We start from the raw sequence: 17624 nt of genomic DNA, 5'->3' as shown, positions 1-17624 counted from the left end.
CGAGGGTATGTGCTTTTGACTGAGATTTATTTCCTATGCAGGGCTCCAACTAAATCTATTGAGACAACGCCATATGTGAAGTGGTAAGGGATACCTCCCAGTCTTAAGCATAGTTATGGTTTGGGGTCGTCCGACTTTTGTCAAGAAGCTGTAAACAGATAAGTTGGAAGTCCGTTCTGACGAAGGTAAATTTGTGGGGTATCCGCTCCATTAGAAGGGATATCAATTCTATTTTCCGAATGATCAGAGTATTCTGGTAGCAGAAATATCATATTCTTAGAGAAGGATTTTTTCAAGAAATAGGGTATCGAAAGGAAAGTAGATATGGAAGAGGATTCTTCCAAGGCACAGATCGAACCTAGTCAGAAGGTTGAGCTAGTTAGTCCATTAAATGTCATCCTCGAGACTCTTCATAGGTCTAATAGAGTATCTCGCCCTCCAAAACAATTTTGATTAAATATGGAGGTGATGCAGGATTTGTTTTTGCATGGCGAGGGTGATCTAGTGATAGATCCTACCACCCATGAAGAGGCAATATGTGTTATCGATTCCAAGAAATAGTTGGAGGCTACGCAATCAGAGATGGAAGCTTCCATTAGGATGATGATAGTCGTTGCTGTGCGTAATGATGATGTGATCTGGCAGATGGATGCAATTAGTGTTCCTAAATTGTTATCTCGAGGAAGATACATTCTTAGAACTGTTGTTGGGATTCCAATTAAAAGATCCTAATCAGATTTGCCAACTGAAGAGGTTTGTTCATGGTCTCAAGCAGGTATCACATTCTTCAAATATTTCTTTTGATTATGAAATCAATGGATTTAATTTTATAAAGAATCTGGATGAGTCTCGTATATATAAGAAGGTAAGTGGGAGTGCAAGAGCCCATTTTATCTTATATGTGGATGACATTCTCCTTATGGCGAATGATGTTGGTATGTTGATGTCAATGAAGCTCTAATTGTCCATTAATTTCTCCATGAAAGATTTGGGAGATGTGACATTCTTCTAGGAATCCGCGTCTATGCTGATAGAGTGAGAAAGATGAATAGGTCTCTCCCAAAGCCAGTACATAAACAAGATGCTAAAGTTGTTTAGCATGAAAAACTCCAAAAAATAGAGTGCACCCCTTATGCATGGAGTGTGTCTCCATTAACTTTGAAAGAGAGGTAACACATGGAGTGTGTCCCTTATGCGTCGACAGTGGGGAACCTTATGTTCGCTATGTTATGTGCGATGGTTGATATCACCCATACAGTGAGTGTCAATCTAACCCAATTGTAAAACATATCAAGAAGTTCCTACGAAGGACTTGGGATATAGTTTTAGCCTATGGAGTGAGTGATCGCTGTGTAGACGAGTCCACAAATTCAGACCTTCAGTCTGATGTGGATGGTGTGATATCTGAGTTTGAGTTTGTCTCTATCATTCATGGTGGAACAATCAGTTGGAATGTGTTCCATGCTAGTGATTGTAGAATTGACCATGGAATCCATTTTCGTTGTGGCATGGGATATTGCTATAAAAGTTGTTTGGTGGGGCTCATTTATGAACTGGAAGTGGTTTCTTCCAAGGAATTGTCCATACTTTTGTATTACAACTTTCTTGGGGCTATTGCATAGGCTTGTGGAACTCGGGTCTCATTAAAAATCCAAACAATTCCAGCGATGATTCCTTTTGCTTAAAGAAATTGTAGCACGTGGAGACATGCGACTGCAGAAGGTGGTATCATTAGTGAATATTGTTGACCAACTAACTAAAGCTTTTTGGAACGTGTTCAACTGGATCGTCATCTTCATAAGATGGGTATTGTATATTAAAGGACGATTCAATAGTTATTGCTTGTAAATTAACATTAGTGCAAGTGGAGTTTGCTAGTGATAGTGCCCTAGATACTACATTTACACTTTAAGATATAAGTAAGCGACACTGTAGATTATTCTAAATGATAAAGGTCATATCTTCATTCATATCATTCCATCTCATTTTTATGAATGAGTCCTTAGACTTCCTAGTAGACTTCCTACTCTCAAGGTGTTAAGACTGTGTGACTTGGATTTTTAGCTTAGGATTTCTTAAAGGTATTCCCAGTCCTTAAACTTATTAGAAGAGGACTATGATTAATCGATTAGTGAACTGGCACATGAGCTACTATCATTGTTTAGCATGGAGATGCTAATGAGATAGGAGGGTGAGTTACACGACACATTACATGGAATGTATATAGTAGACATATGGGTAGGTGTTGGAAAAACATCCATTGAATGTGACACCTGCGACAAATCACATTATTTGAGGATTAATGATATGTCGCTGGCTCTCGATTGTGTCTTGGGTAGAGGAGACATAGTGTCTTGTGCAATGGTGTTAGGGATTTTTCGTTGAGCAAAACCATCCGGTGTAAGAAATGGGAATACTCTCTGTCCAGTGGTGTATGGAGACAAATATTCGTTGATGGAATCCATTGACCTCCATTTGTTAGGGACGTACATCCTATGTAATCCATGTAAGTGATTGTGATTGAAAATCCCCTAGCCAGGGTGAGCATAAGATTAGAAAGAATTCCAATGTCAAATTTGATCTGACATGCTACCTATATCACACATTGTATTGGGTCTGTCATAGTTACTGAGTCTTGTGAGTTTAATCAGTCATGACTCTTACTCGATCGGGATGTTAGTTAATGGAAAGACTATAGTGCATGGTAATTGAGGAGCCTTAACAGGTTCATATGAAGTTTGACTCCATTGCCATCAAGATCATCCTAAGTACTGACTAAAGGATACTCAAGATTTTTCAAGGTGTTCTGGGGATTTGGAGAGATCCTTTTAGTAGGTCTATATGCGTCGGCTGGTGTCAAGGAGTTGACGCGTCCTAATTGCTATATGGATGTGAACCTATAAAGTCACAGCATATTGAGTAATATAGCGGATTAGTGATCTACTACTATTAGTGGTTTCCTCGTGTTGTTAGTTAGTGATGTTGGTTGCTTGTGTGTGTGGAACTAGTGGATCTATGGTTATGGGAGGTTGATATCAGATAGTAGGGCCTTAATGGCATTTGGATAAAGTTGGAGCTTGGCAAATAAAATCAGTCGACAGGTACATGGAATGGTTGACCGGTGCTTGCATGCTGTCGATCGGTCTTATGTTACCGATAGGTACATGGAGTGGTCGACTGGTGCTTGCATGTTGTTGACTGATTGCCTTCTGTCGACTAGTGCATAAGGAAAGTCGACCACTTAAAAGATGGTCGATCGGGTTTCTCATGTTGTCGACCATTTTTGTCATTTATCATGTCTCAACTGTCGCATCAGAGCATTTATTACTCTGATGCAAGTGATAGGCAAGGTATAGGGAGAAAGTGGAAGCATGGACTACAAAATGAGAGAAGGGATGGGCTTGGCAGGTGCATGGGTGTGAGAGAAGAGATTTTTGAGAAGGTGAGGAAACTCATGAGCTACTCTCTTCTGAGTCTTCTTTTGCCATTGCCATTCTTCTTCTCATGCTTGTTGTCCGCTACTCATTCTTCCTTGCTTGAGCTATGGTCTCGCTCGTTCTTGCTCTGAGCTTGGCCCTTCATCACTTTCTCCCTCATAGAGAGATTGTTGGACAACCACCGAGAAACCAAGGAAGAGACTGTGCACAGCTTTGGGTCACCTCCATCAAGAGGGTCCTAGCATAGCTCTATTGGAGGGTTCCATGGCAGCTTGGGCAAGGACTGATTAGGTACTCTACGCTTGTGGAGGTGGGCTAGTCACTCGGGTGCTTGCAAGGACGAGAAACAAATGAGGAGATTGTTGAAAACTTGTTGGTTAGCAAGAAAGCAATCACCGTGTGGACAATTAGCACCAAATCTTTCTTCGAAAGAAATATCTAAAACCCCCTATGGCATGAGTTTTCATTTATTGTATATGGATGATGAATATCAAGTCTTACAAGGTCAATTTTGAAATTCATTGTATATGTTTTATGCTTCCGTTATGCTATTTTTCTGTTAAAAATTGATTTGAAAACAAAATGTTTGCACAGATCCACACTGTGTTAGTGTTTTTGACATGTTTTCTATCGCCATCCTTCACATAAACCTCCTTCTATCAACTTAGGGTTGGAATCAAAATGTGTGATTGATGATAATACTCAAGTAGGAGATTCTTCTCTACTCATTTTAAAACACCAAATTTTGTTGACCCTAAACCTTATCTAAAGATTTACATGGGTGCCATGGCAAATTATCATTGGAGATGATAATTAGCCATGTTCATAAGTTAAGCTTTCACAATAAAAATAGATTGGGCTTCTCTTCCTTTCACCCCTTTCCCAATTGACCATGGTAATTGACCCTTCACAATGTGATCACCAAAAATGTTTGCATCAAGTGCTGATAATGGAGGTGAAGATGGGTCTCTCTCTCTGTTTATATATATATATATATATATTTGTCTCTCTCTCTTTATAAACCTCATTTGGTAAAACCCTTTTTATCTCCATGCACCTTGAACTAAATTTGGGTTCCTCTTGTATGTTTATGGCAGCCAACAATCACCTACCGATAATATTTTATTTTATTTATTTTTATTTTCTATTTTTATGTAGCACAATAATGAGAAACCATTTTTTAAACCACATATGGGTATGTCTTGCACAATTTATACAGTCAATGAAGGACAATGAATAATTCTAAAAACATACTAGTCCATGCAATTTAGCCAACCCTAAGGGGTATGTGTAAAATTTACCCTATTTTCTTCCTATACCAAAAAGTAAAAGATTTTAAATCAAAACAAATAAAGCCTCCCAGTTTATATCATCTAGTTTTAATTTCTTTATATTTCCGTCTACAAGTTTCAAAAATGGCACCGGATGCTTCCTTTGGGACTTGCCAACACCCAATGCAAAAACAACAATCACAAACTTCAAGATTTTAATCCTATTAGGCAAGACCGGCCTTGTAAATACTAGCTTTATGATTATTCCTATCTTTAACTATATCTTTTGTAAAACCCTTATACCCATGTCAAAATTTAGACCATGAATCCATTTAGCTTTAGTCCAACATATAAACCATGTGGAGTTTTAGGTGAGTGTACAAAAACCTGTAGAGAATGTAATCTTATATGGGTAAAGATTAGTAAAGAAGATGAATACCATTGTCATTCTTCAGATTCGCAAACTTCTAAACTTTAAAACACCATTTGCAGCTAGTAGATGAAGGCAATAGGTAGCTGTTGACGAGGCATTAGATGCCAGTTTTGACAAGCAGAAACACTTTGGTAAAGGGGGGTTTTTATTTGATCAGCTCCATTTTGCATAACCATGTCTTCCATGTGATTTGGTGAAATTTGACGAAAATCAGTCTTCTAATTGGTCAATGACGCTGGTGAACACCCGGTAGCCTTGGCACATGTCCCGGAGCAGGCAATATTCATTCTTGGCATGGTATGTTGCCATTAAACCTGCACAGGTTAAATACAATTTACCCAAGAATTCATAGTAAAAATGGGATTCAGAAATGCTAAAGAAAAAAAATTCAAATACTCGGCAACTCATAAGGCATTCATTCCATCACAAACTCTTAGACGGCTAATATTGGTTAATGATTCCATAAGTGCAATGAAATGTACAAGTGATGCTTCATGAAGACGGAAAAATCATCCATTAATCCGAAAATATATATACGCAAAAATGCCTTAAGGTAGTAACACTAGAAGAGAAATCTTAAGGGGTGATTCATCATGATATTCTGGAGGAGCGTTCGTTTGAAGCTCTTTTGCCCAAGTGTGCGTATGATTGAATTTATCTCTCAGATTTCCATTATTTTGTTTCCAAACCTGGCCTTTTTGGCATACCACTTCGATGGCGTTGCCTTTCAGACGCTGAGTGTAAAAGGACAGGATTGTGTATATAAGGAGCTTCTAATCGCCAACCTAAGCATGAGAGATTTGAAACTTGAAAGCCTCCATCCAAACTTGTCCGCTTAAAATGCATCGACTCCCCCCTAAGCAATATAGCAAAATGATTATGCTAAACCAATTCATATCCTTCATATCAGCATCATACGGCCACATTCCATTTAGCTCTTCAATCCCATATATTCCCACAACTTGCCCTAGGATAAGCATATTTACAAAATCCACTGGATCCTAACAAAAAGCTTTTTATCTTGATCATCCAGACCACTGTATTGACATTCTTATTTTTTATCCTCTCTTAATTTGTGCAGTTAAGATCACATGTGCTCCATGGATTAGGACAGACAAATTCAGAAAAGTAGCAGTAAGAGAATATATACCGTAGCCTGAAGTTTGAACATCAAAGCCTTCATCCTGCCACAGAAAAATAGGATAGGTGACAATTGTATCAAATTAACATTCACACGCTCACACTATGGACAATCAGAAAAAGGGCAAACATCAATATTTCACCTGTAGTTCTCTAATGAGTGGCAAACTCCCAGTGATAGCATAGGGTTTTACGTGCCCGACAACTTCTTCAGTAGCCTTGCACAATACATGGAAGCCACGAGAATCAAGATTACAGGCAACTCCAGAAAATGCCTCGTCAAAACTTATTTCAATTCTGAAAAGGGAACAACCAAAACAGTATATGTAACTTATAAATAAGTCAGTAAAATTAACAGGCCTCTTCAGTATGGCTCATAGTTTCACTGTAGTTCTCAAATATTCATAACTAAAGACAGCCAACAAAATTGACTGCCTCATCAATATATATATGCATGTGAATGACCAGAACCAAAATGTATCTCCCCATCATACTTTCAGACAGACATGTTGCATTGGGAAACAATTTTAGGTGTACAAAGAGACGAAGAAAAAAATTTAGACACACCTTCCTACAAGGTTTTCATCTGGGAGAACATATTTTGAAACAGGCCCCCGCACGTCTAGCTTCTCTATGTTGGCATTTAAATCATCTACATGTTCTTGTAGCTTCTTCATAGCATCTGCGATGCTGAAGTAGATTATCATAGTGTTAGAACTTAGAACATCGATCCCACATTCTCTTTCTTGGAATTGTGTTGCTTAAAAAAAGAAAATGAATAATTAAAAATGAACCCAGATCAGACTGAGCTTCTGTAAAGTGAGAAAATATTGGGAGCCAGAGAAAGTTGCTTACTTGTAAAATGGAGTTAACCTGCACAGAGAAAAAAACATGGTTAAACATCAATAACATCCATACCCTTTAAAGACAAGGTGGGTGTTTTGAAGAAGAAGAGAGAACTTTTTTGATATTTTATTCATGTGTCAGGTATATATATGTCACATTCCTAGGGTTTACCTAGGACTGAGAAAGGAATTAGGGAATAAATTGGGAGTGAAAGAATAGAAAGGGAAGAAGAAACCAGGAGGAGGGAGAATTCAGAGAATCGAGAAAGAGAAACATAATTCAAATTCATTCATAAGCTGCCTAGTCTCTACTTTTTAGCCTATTTATAGACTGTTGCATCCTTTTAGTTAGAAACAAACTGGAAGTACAATCCTATAACAACCTAAGGTACAACAAAGAAAATTACATGTAAAAGAACAATTACTCCTAATGCCCTTGGGGTCGTGACAATTTTCCTCCCCTTGGGAGGTTTCTTGTCCCCAAGAAACTTATTATAGTTGTGCCTCTTCGTCACCCAATTCCCACTGGTTCTTCTTTTCTGTCTTTGCCCTCTACTCCCTCTATTGCTCATTAACTGTCTTCGACATTTGTGGCCGGGACTAAATTTGTCTCCACATGTATAGCATAATCATAACCTCCTCCTCTGCTCCATTGCTGACAAGTTAGCTGCAACAGGGTTAAGATAAACCCTAGAATTTTTAATTCCTTGATTGCCTTCCGATTGTTGATTGAACGAAAGCTGAATGTCAGTTGAGGGCGCGTACTTACTGAAAATAGCTTCCAAGGAAAGCTCCTGCAGCCCTGCCTTCTCAACAGCCTGCCTCACTGTTGTAGGCTGCATCATTTTGACAGTGGCTCATCAGTTAAACCACTGATAAAGCTAGACACAAAATATGCTTCGTCTAAGGTTGGATGAGAGATGATCAGTAATGACTTTAATTCCTCAAATCTGATTTGATACTCATCCACCAAACCTTCTTGCTTTAGCTTATTGAATTCTTTAATGATGTCCGTCATAGTTCTTTCCCCGAATCGCATCCAAAATCTTCCACAAACTCTGGCCAACCCAATTTCGTCCTCCTCCTACTCCACCCTTGGAGCCATACATCTGCTATGTCATTGAGATAAGCAGCTAGGGGTGGGTAGGAGTTTGGGTAAACCGAACAAACTGAACTGAACCGATTGAACTTGTCGGTTCGGTTAAGTTATTCCCTTATAGCAATTCGGTTCGATTATTCGGTTTCATTCGGTTTTTTGGGTATCAATAACCGAATAAATCGAATCGATCAAAATAGTAAACAACTTCGTTTTAAAGCATGTAAAACGATGTCATTTTTTGTCTAGTAGCACGCACATGAGGAAAGAAAAGAGGAAGACCCGAGTCACCCCACCTGACACCGAGAGCTTTCTTTGAAGATCAAGAGATTGAGAGCGATTACGTCCGATTTCGAATTGAACCCCCTAACCTCACCTCATTGTCATCAGAACCATTCGATGTCGCCGTCGGCTTCTGTCGTCCGCCTTCGGCCTTCCCTTTATCCCTTTGCCGTCATCTCTTCATCCTTTCTCTCAAGAGAGATTGAGAGAGAGTCATTTCAAAACCCTAACCCTTCATCCCCTTCGCCGTCAACCGTTGACCGACGAACGTCTTCCCCTTTTGCTCGTCGCCTTCGGGTCTTCCTTGTTCCTTGCTTGTTCATTTGTTTGTTTGCTTCCTTGTTTTGTCAACAATGACAATCAACACTCCACAGAGACAGAGGTGAGTTTCAGACTTTCCTTGTTTCATTGGTTTTTGTATGGTTTTTCCTTTTTCTATTCCATTTGTGTATCAGTATATTGTGAACTTTATAGCCTTTTCCCATCCAAACAGAAAAAAAAAAAAAAAAAAAAAGGTTAGAGCACCTTTCAGGAAATTTATTTGTTTTATTGTCGTCAATCCTGCTCTCTTTTAAGAAAATAACAAGTTGCTAACTAGTTTATTGTTAAGTATATTTTGTTGTTTCAACCAAAGAAGTCCTTTATGAGGTTTTCTATTGCTTGCTATCTTTTTAGTGTTGGCTATAGGTAGACGGATCCTAATGTTATAAACAAGAAGTGTTAAAAAGTTTATTAGAAGTGATTGGTACAATATTTTGTCATGTCTAACTAGTAGTGATCCATGTTAAGAACATCAGATACCTTTCAAGTGGATTCATTTTGTAATAGTTGATTGTAGCATCAGAAGTTACCATAATTCATGTTCCTTGCCACCCTATGGCATGTTTGGTTGGATAATATAATAGTTGTGGCACTCCTGGTAATAGAATGTTGAATTAGCTATGACTATGATTTTGTAATATAGGCTAGTTAAGAGTCTTTTAGTTGAGCCCCCCACTATGAATTCGTTTATGGCTTTCAGCAGCCATGCCTGGAATCCAACTTTCTGATGATGTTCCATAGTTCTGAAAGGCGATAGGCGCATCGAGGCGAAAGGGTCCTGGCACACAAGGCGAGGCATGCCTTTAAGAAGTGAGGTGCACCTTTTAGAAAAAAAAAAAAACTCAAAATCTTGTAAAATCATAAACAACTATCAAATTATCAAAAATAACACATGCATATCATTCATGATTCATCATCTTCAAAATCTAAACTAACAACATTAAAGTTGATTCATTCATCATGCAAATTCTAAATTACAAACATCATCAAAGTTTAAACTCAAACAAGTACCAATCATCACGCAAAGTTCTAAACAAACACATAAACACTACAAGTCCGCAATCAATAAACACTACAAGTCCACAATTAATAAAAAAATTTTAATCAATCATCATCAAGAAGATCATCAACATCAAGGTCAATATCTTCATCATCCCCTTCAATCACCCCTTCATCTTCTTCTCCCTCTTCCAAGTCTTCATCATCTTCAGTCTCTATCTCACTTTCCTCCTCCTCTTCAATCTCTTGAGTTACTCACCGCTTTGAAGTCGAAGCCGAAGTTGAACCCGATTGTGATCGAGTTTGTTTAATTCTAAATCGACAACTAGGCTCTCCAACTCCTACACCCGCAATGACATTACTCCATGTCAACCTATCCCCAACGTCATTTGGAAAAACAATTTCACCATCTTTATCATTCTCCTCATCAAGCTTTTTAGTCAACCATTCATTGCTTTCATCAATGTGGGTCAATATGATAGGGTCAATGGTATCACGCATTTGATACCAACACCTCAATGCTCTATTGTATTTCACAGACACCAAGTCATTTAAACGAAGTTGATCAAGCCTGTTTTTCCGTTTAGTATGAAGTTGTAACAATTTATGCAAAAACATACTAAGAATAAACTATATGAAACAAACTAACTACTAATAAAAATTTAAGTGTTATATGTACAATGCACTTACATTTTCAAACACACTCCAATTACATTCACACCCATATGAACTACAAGTCAAGCTAAGAATTTTAATTACAAAATTTTGCAATGTAGGTGTTGACATTCCATATGAGTTAATTATTATCTATTATCTAGAACTAGAATGATTATACATATAATGTAATATATATATATATGTGTGCGTATACTTGGTGATTTCTCAGCTCTCTTTCTAATAGCCATATAGTTTTCAAAGAACCCATCTGCCTTGTTATACATTGAAAGCTCAGCATCAATTTGGTCTTGAACCTTTACATCTAGATTTAACTTTCTAATGCATTCATATAAGCCGGTCATGATCTTTGGATCTATACGTTCAACCTTGTAAAAATATTTTGGATTCAAGTACCAACCAGCAGCGTGCAGGGGGCGATGAAGCTGAATATCCCATCGATTATCAATGATCTGAAAAATGGGTGCATACTTCTTTTCATCCCCATTAAAAGAGTTAGCAATCGCTTCTTTGGCACTATCCATGGCCTCATATATGTATCCCATAACCGGCTTCTTATCACCATTCACTAAGCGCAGTACACGCACCAATGGACTAGCCACCTTTAAAGCATATACAACATTATTCCAAAATGAAGGCATCAAAATCACTTTTACAACCTTTTCAGCCCACGCTTCTTTTACCCACTTGCTTGTCATCCACTCCTTGGAGGTAAACATCATTCTAAGGTTGCTTTTCAGACTATGCATCATGCCCAAAGTGATAAAGACAGTTGCAAACCGTGTTTTTGCAGGCCTCAACAACTCTTTCTTGTTAGTAAACCTTCTAAGTATGTTTACTAGATCCGAACGAGTATAGATGTAGCTATTCACCATAACGGCTCTCTCAAATGTCTTCTTCATATTAGGCAACTTGAAAATATCTTCCAACATTAAATCCAAGCAGTGCGCTGCACATGGTGTCCAAAACAACGTAAGATATTTTGCCTCCAAAAATCTTCTTATTATTATTTAGAGTGAAATTAACAAGATATTAGTATATAATAAATATCTAATGAATATTCAAATTATACTATTTATAAACATAATACAAATTACAAAAATGAATTTCATACATGCTAAAACATTGTTTGAAGCACTATCGGTGACCACTTGCACCACATTTCTTACTCCAATCTTTTCCACACATTTCTTAATAATTAAAACATCTTTTCCCTAGTATTTGAATAGCTGGAACCATCAACAGACTCCAAAAACATACTTCCTTTAGGAGAATTGACTAAAAAGTTAATCAATGTCCTTTCCCTAGTCTTTCCAAGACAAAATGGAACATCCATATTTGTACAAGTGGCTTCCACCTCTTGTTTGAGAAGGGGAACCCTGACTTCATGGTAACTAGGCGGCTTCACACCTGAACCATACTGACCAACTGCTTCTATAAAGACTTTAAAACTGTCATGTGTCACTGCATTAAATGGAATGCCTACATCATACATCCATAGTGTAAAGCTTCTACAAACTCGAGCTCTTAACTCCTTTTTTTGCAAAATCATTCTCACCCATCCTTGTTTGCCTTCCTTTGCTCAAGCTTTTCAACACAGTAACTTCTGGGTCTTTAAGAAAAACATCAAGTGAACCCTTTTGTGTTGGCCCTTTAACACTACCAGTACCGCTTCCACTTTTGGTAGATATATTGGGTCTTTTTCTACTTTGTGGCGACAGCTCCTCATCATCATACCCTTCACCAAATTGAAAATCATTATCTAACGATGCCATATTTCGCTCATCCTTGTTATTCTTCTTCTTTTGCATGTACTCTCCAATCTCTTGTTTTACTGATGGAGGACATTTTGGACAAGCTTTAGTATTCCTAACACCACCCACAAGATGTTTCACCCGAAATATGCCACCTTTCATTACTTTACGACAAAATTTACATGTGGTGGTATTGCTGTCATTAGGATCAGCTTCAAAGTAATTCGATGCCAGGTTAGTTTTGGAAGTTGTCGACGATATTGACTGGTCTGCTGCAACACAGTTCCAACTTCCACAAAATTCTCCAATCAACAAGAAAACAATCGTATAAAGAGATGCGGGTGCGGCTTGACAACAATGAGGAGAGGAAGATCGGGCCGATCATCGGCTGGCGTTGGAGAAGATGGGAGTTTCCGGCAACTGGACAGCTTGAGGAGGGTATTTCTGGCGGCTGGCTTGAAGGTTAGAAGGAGAGGGAGAAGATGGGAGTGACAAGCTAACCTGCTGACTTGGGATGCCCAAGTTTTAAATAAAACCTAGGTTTCATGAGGCACGCCTCACGCCTCGGCATCTCGCCATGGAAGGCGAGGGCCTCCCGAAAAATGTGTCGCCTTGGCCCAGTTGAGGCGTCGAACTGGTGCCTTAAGGTGCCTTGCGCCTAGGCACGCCTTTAACATCTATGTGATGTTCTTGCCTCATAATAGCGGTTTTTTTATGATGTTTTTGTATTATTTTTCTCATGACATTCATTTATTTACTTGGACAATTAGAATTGTTTTCTAGTGCATATTTAGGGGTTGTGGAGGGGCATGTCAGTGGAAGTGGTCACATGGCAGCTACTAAGCTGCTCGTCTGAGTGTTTCAATCTGCTTTCCTTTATCCACTTCCATGCTTTCTCAATCTTCCTCTGCCTGTTTAGCTGCTACCTGATGTAGCTGTGTTTTGGTCTAGGAAATCCTTTTCTTTTTTCTATTTTTTTTCTAGCTTTATTTTGTTCAGTTAGTCAATCAATTCAGTGTTTTTTTCCCCATTTTTTGTGTTACTTCGATTTTTAGTTCGGTTTCTACGGTTCACTTTAGTTATCAGTTCGATTACTACGATTTAGCTTCGATTAGTTCGATTTTCAATAAGTTCAGGTATTTCGGATGACTCAGTTGGTTTGGTTCGGTCATGTAACTTGGTTCGATTATTTCGGTTAGTTATTTTTGGTCATTTCGATAACCCAACCGACTGTTTGCACACCCCTATAAGAGGCTGCGAAATTCACCTTATGTCCTTCCACCACTCTATAATGATAAAAGAATTGTTCACATCACCCTATCCACCATATTGGTTTGTTTCCTTCAAAAATCAGAATGTCCAATCTTAACCTTGGAGTATGATATGGATTTGTATAGGCTCCTCTTGTTGACAATTCTGACACCAACTCTAACTGCTATGTTTCTATAGGATCAAGAGTACGTTGTCTACCTCTAGATCTAGCAAGAATCGGAGCCATGCTAGTCCTCGGCGGGAAGTTCACTAGCAAGCTCGCGTTAGGCAATCTAGAGAACAGGCTTAAGATGGAGCTTAGTTGCTAACCAAAATTGGAGAATTCTTCTCTAAGGCTAGAGAAGTCTTCTCTCATATTCCTCTCCAACATCACCTCAGCTCTGCCTCGGACTCACCTCCTCTTGAGTCTGAAAAGGTCAAGTTCCATTGTCTCCAATTGCTCCTAATTCTGTCGAAGGCCAATCTCTAATGCATCCAATCGAGTTTCTAGCTGCTTCATTCTACTTTCTTTTGCCATCAATTCACTAGTCATGCTTTCGATCAAGTAACTACCACAGTTCACTAGATCCAATCAGTGGAGGTATCCAATCGCAGTTGCATTGAGCTTCAATCACTCAATTTGCTACTCGTCGTCGACTTGATTGAACTGATGGCTAGGGATCGCTTGTCTCTTGTTCGCTATCGAATTCGTTGGATAAGAATCGACTCTAGTATTACCTCTTGGATGGATTGACTCTATTTGCTCCACCTAAAGCTCACCCCACCTGTAATTGATTGACTCAGTTGTTTGATCAATTCTACGGTTGCTTTCGAGAACGCCTATTACGTCTTGATCAGTTTCGCAATCAGTCGTCGATCCGTGTCGTCACCCACAGTGGATCGACAATCCACAATTCCAAGCCAATCGCTGTGGATTGCTGCAATTTGTCGAACTCTACTTCGTTGTAAGGCCGAGAACAACCTCAGTTTGATACCAATTGTCACATTCCTAGCCTATTTATAGGCTGTTGCATCCTTTCAGTTAGTTAACAAAGTAGAAATACAATCCTATAACAGGCTAAGGTACAACAAAGAAAATTACATGTAAAAGAACAATCATTCTTAATGCCCTCAGGGTCATGACAATATATAACTTTACTAGGTACAACTTAGGAAAGTATTATGTACAAGGATAAGCATGTACAACACTATAAAGCTACAGTTGGAAATATAACTGTTAGAAATCCCTAGAATGTCTCTATGTTTAAATGTGAATATTGATTCCTTTGATCCCTTCCTTTTATTCAGGATCTGATTTTCATCCTTTCCTTCTATTTAGGACTTGATTTCCCTGTTAGCTGTTAGCAGTCTATTCAATCTAGGGATCAGCCCTTTATATATGTATCAAAATTCCATATGCACAATACATAAGAATTATCATTTTATTTTCCTCATTCTACATGGTATCAGAGCCCCATGCTTCTAGGTTCACCTATTACTCCATCGTCAAAAATACCGACCTTCATTGCTAGTCCTCTTCTAACCATTTGAGCCTTCATCACTGATCAGTAAAACAACATTCATCACTAATTTGTTATCCTTGAATCTTTGCATTCTGTCAAAGAGGGGTGGAATTGGGCCTTCATGCACACACTAAAGAACGAAGATGTCAGGAATCTCACAACCAGGACCTGTTGCATCACCGGTTGAAGCTTCTACACTACACTAAAATGGGGAATTTCAAATGGGGAACTCCAGAATATAAATCCCTAGTATCAGTTGGATGGAAAGAACTATCTACTATGGTCACAGATAGTAAAGACTTTATTAAAAGGATGAGGGAAAATTAGTCATCTCAATGGTAGCAGTCCATGCAATGAGGATCCAAAGTTCCAAGCATGGGATGAAGAAGATTCAATGATAATGTCATGGCTTTGGAATTCAATGCAACCAGAAATAAGCAAACATTATACGTTCCTCACTATTGCCAAGGCCGTTTGGGACACTGTTCAAAAAACTTACCCAAACATGCAAGTGCAGCGGCTTCGTATGAGATCAAGAGTAAGATTTCAGATACAAAACAAGGCAATCTTTCAATTACTGAAAAATATAATGTGATGAATGGTCTATGGCTGGAGTTAGATCATTATAAGAAATTTGAAAATGAAATGTAGTAAAGATACTCGGATCCTCCTAGAAGCTATGGAAAGTAATCAAATTTTCTAATTTTTAGCTGGATTGAATGTAGAATTTGATCAAATCCGGCCAAATCCTGGGAAAGGAGAAATTGCCTTCTCTCAATGAGGTATACTCCATGGTATGAGGAGAGGAAAGCCAAAGAATAGTCATGGTGGATTCTCACTTGACTTCTGGATCAGCTATGGTTTCTACCAAGAATTATGATGGATGCAGATCTCCCCATGGAATGAATGACAGGGGCTATGAAGGAAAGCAGGAATCCACAAAATCCAACAAGGAAGGATTAGGGCGTACTCATTGTAAGAAGCTGAGACACACTAAGGAGACATGCTTCAAATTACATGGCAAGGAGCAAGTTATGAACCGAATTAAGAACCAAAGGCATCCGGAAAACTGTACTATCAAAGAAGGAGAGATACCCTCAGAAAGGGCAACTGAATTCAAGGGATTCAACAAGGAGGAGATAGAAAAGTTGAAAGGTTTTCTTGATACCCTTTCCCTAGTTCTTGTTCTCTTACTCAATCTGGTAGTTGCTTACTTTCGACAATTATCAATGCAAATGGAAATCCCCGCTCTAACTTCTAGGTCATTGATTAGTGGGCAACTGATCATATGGCCTGCAATTCTGTTACCCTTGATTCCTATCAACCACGGTCAGAAAACAGGAAGATCACAGTTACAGATGGCATCCCCATTGCAATTACTGGCCTTGGCCTTGCTTGTACAGGCCTAACACCTTCTCTATCCCTTAATAATGTTTTACACGTCCCAAAACAAATCTCTTATCTATCCATCAACTAACCAAGTCTTTGAACTGTTTGGTCATTTTTTACTCCATTCATTGTGTATTTCAGGAACGGGATTCGGAGAGGATGATTGGATATGGTAAAGAGCAAGATGGACTATACTACCTTGAGAAGACATGCGGATCCATGGACAATGGTGTTCGATTCTCTCTTAGTTGCTCTTCTCAAAGTTTTACTGAAGGTTGCGAGGCTTCAAACTTGTCAAAAATTCGGTTAGAGCATCGTAGGCTCAGCCATCCCCCCTTTACCTTGCTTAAACACAGATGTTTCTGTTTCTCTTTAAAGATGTTGATGTTAGTTTCCATCGTTGTGAATTTTATGAACTTGCCAAACACCATAAGGTATAATTTCCAATAAGAAATAAAGTGGTCTCCCAACCTTTTTCTTTGATTCATACTGACGCTTGGGGCCCCTCTAAAGTTCCAAATATAAATGGCTCTCGCTGGTTTTTTTCATTTATTGATGACCACACTAGAACTACATGGCTGTATCTTATGAAGGAGAAATTTGAAATCAACATGATTTTTCAATCCTTTCATAGAATGATTCACACCCAATTTGGTATTTCTATCAAAAGAGTCTGATCTGATAATGCCAAAGAATATTTCAACCAAGTCCCTAGTACCTTTTTCCAAAAAGAATAAATTATTCAGGAATCTTCATGTACACCCCATAACAAAATGGGGTGGCAGAGCAAAAAAATTGCCATCCCTTAAATGTCACTTGATCTCTCCTATTCCAAACGAATGTATCATAAAGGTTTTGGGGGGAGGTTGTCGTCCTAACAGCCACCTTTTTCATCAATTGGTTCCCTTCTAGGCTACTTGAGAACAAAACTCCTCTTCAATCTCTCTTAACCCATCCTAACTGTGTGTTCCTCAAAGCGTTCCAAACCCTAGAATTTTTGGTTGAGAAGCATTTGTTCACATCCATAAACAACATCGAAGCAAATTGGACCCCAAAGCCCTCAAGTGTGTTTTTCTCAGTTACTCAAACTCTCAAAAAGGGTACAAGTGCTATCAGCCACCTTTCCAAAAGACCTTTGCATCCATAGATATCACGTTTTATAAAACCAACCCTTATTTCTCTCTATCAGAATCTCATCGTCAGGGGCA

The 17624-nt window shown here is 38.6% G+C and overlaps 1 protein-coding gene across 1 annotated transcript in view; it reads right to left on the bottom strand.

Annotated features, from left to right (window-relative positions):
• Positions 1-5098: 5098 nt before the first annotated feature.
• Positions 5099-17624, bottom strand: part of LOC127813143 (acetylornithine deacetylase) — a 45054-nt gene continuing 32528 nt past the window's right edge. The window contains exons 6-10 of the mRNA XM_052353940.1: positions 7137-7154; positions 6849-6971; positions 6425-6578; positions 6292-6325; positions 5099-5455 (exon numbers count right to left, since the gene is read on the bottom strand). Of these exons, the coding sequence (XP_052209900.1) occupies positions 5352-5455; positions 6292-6325; positions 6425-6578; positions 6849-6971; positions 7137-7154 (433 nt within the window). The 3' untranslated portion in view covers positions 5099-5351. The remainder of the gene's footprint in view (positions 5456-6291; positions 6326-6424; positions 6579-6848; positions 6972-7136; positions 7155-17624) is intronic.

The sequence above is a fragment of the Diospyros lotus genome, chromosome 11 (assembly GCF_014633365.1).
Source record: "Diospyros lotus cultivar Yz01 chromosome 11, ASM1463336v1, whole genome shotgun sequence".
NCBI lineage: Eukaryota > Viridiplantae > Streptophyta > Magnoliopsida > Ericales > Ebenaceae > Diospyros > Diospyros lotus.
Note: the sequence above shows the minus strand (reverse complement) of the source record. Positions and strands in the feature narration are given on the sequence as shown.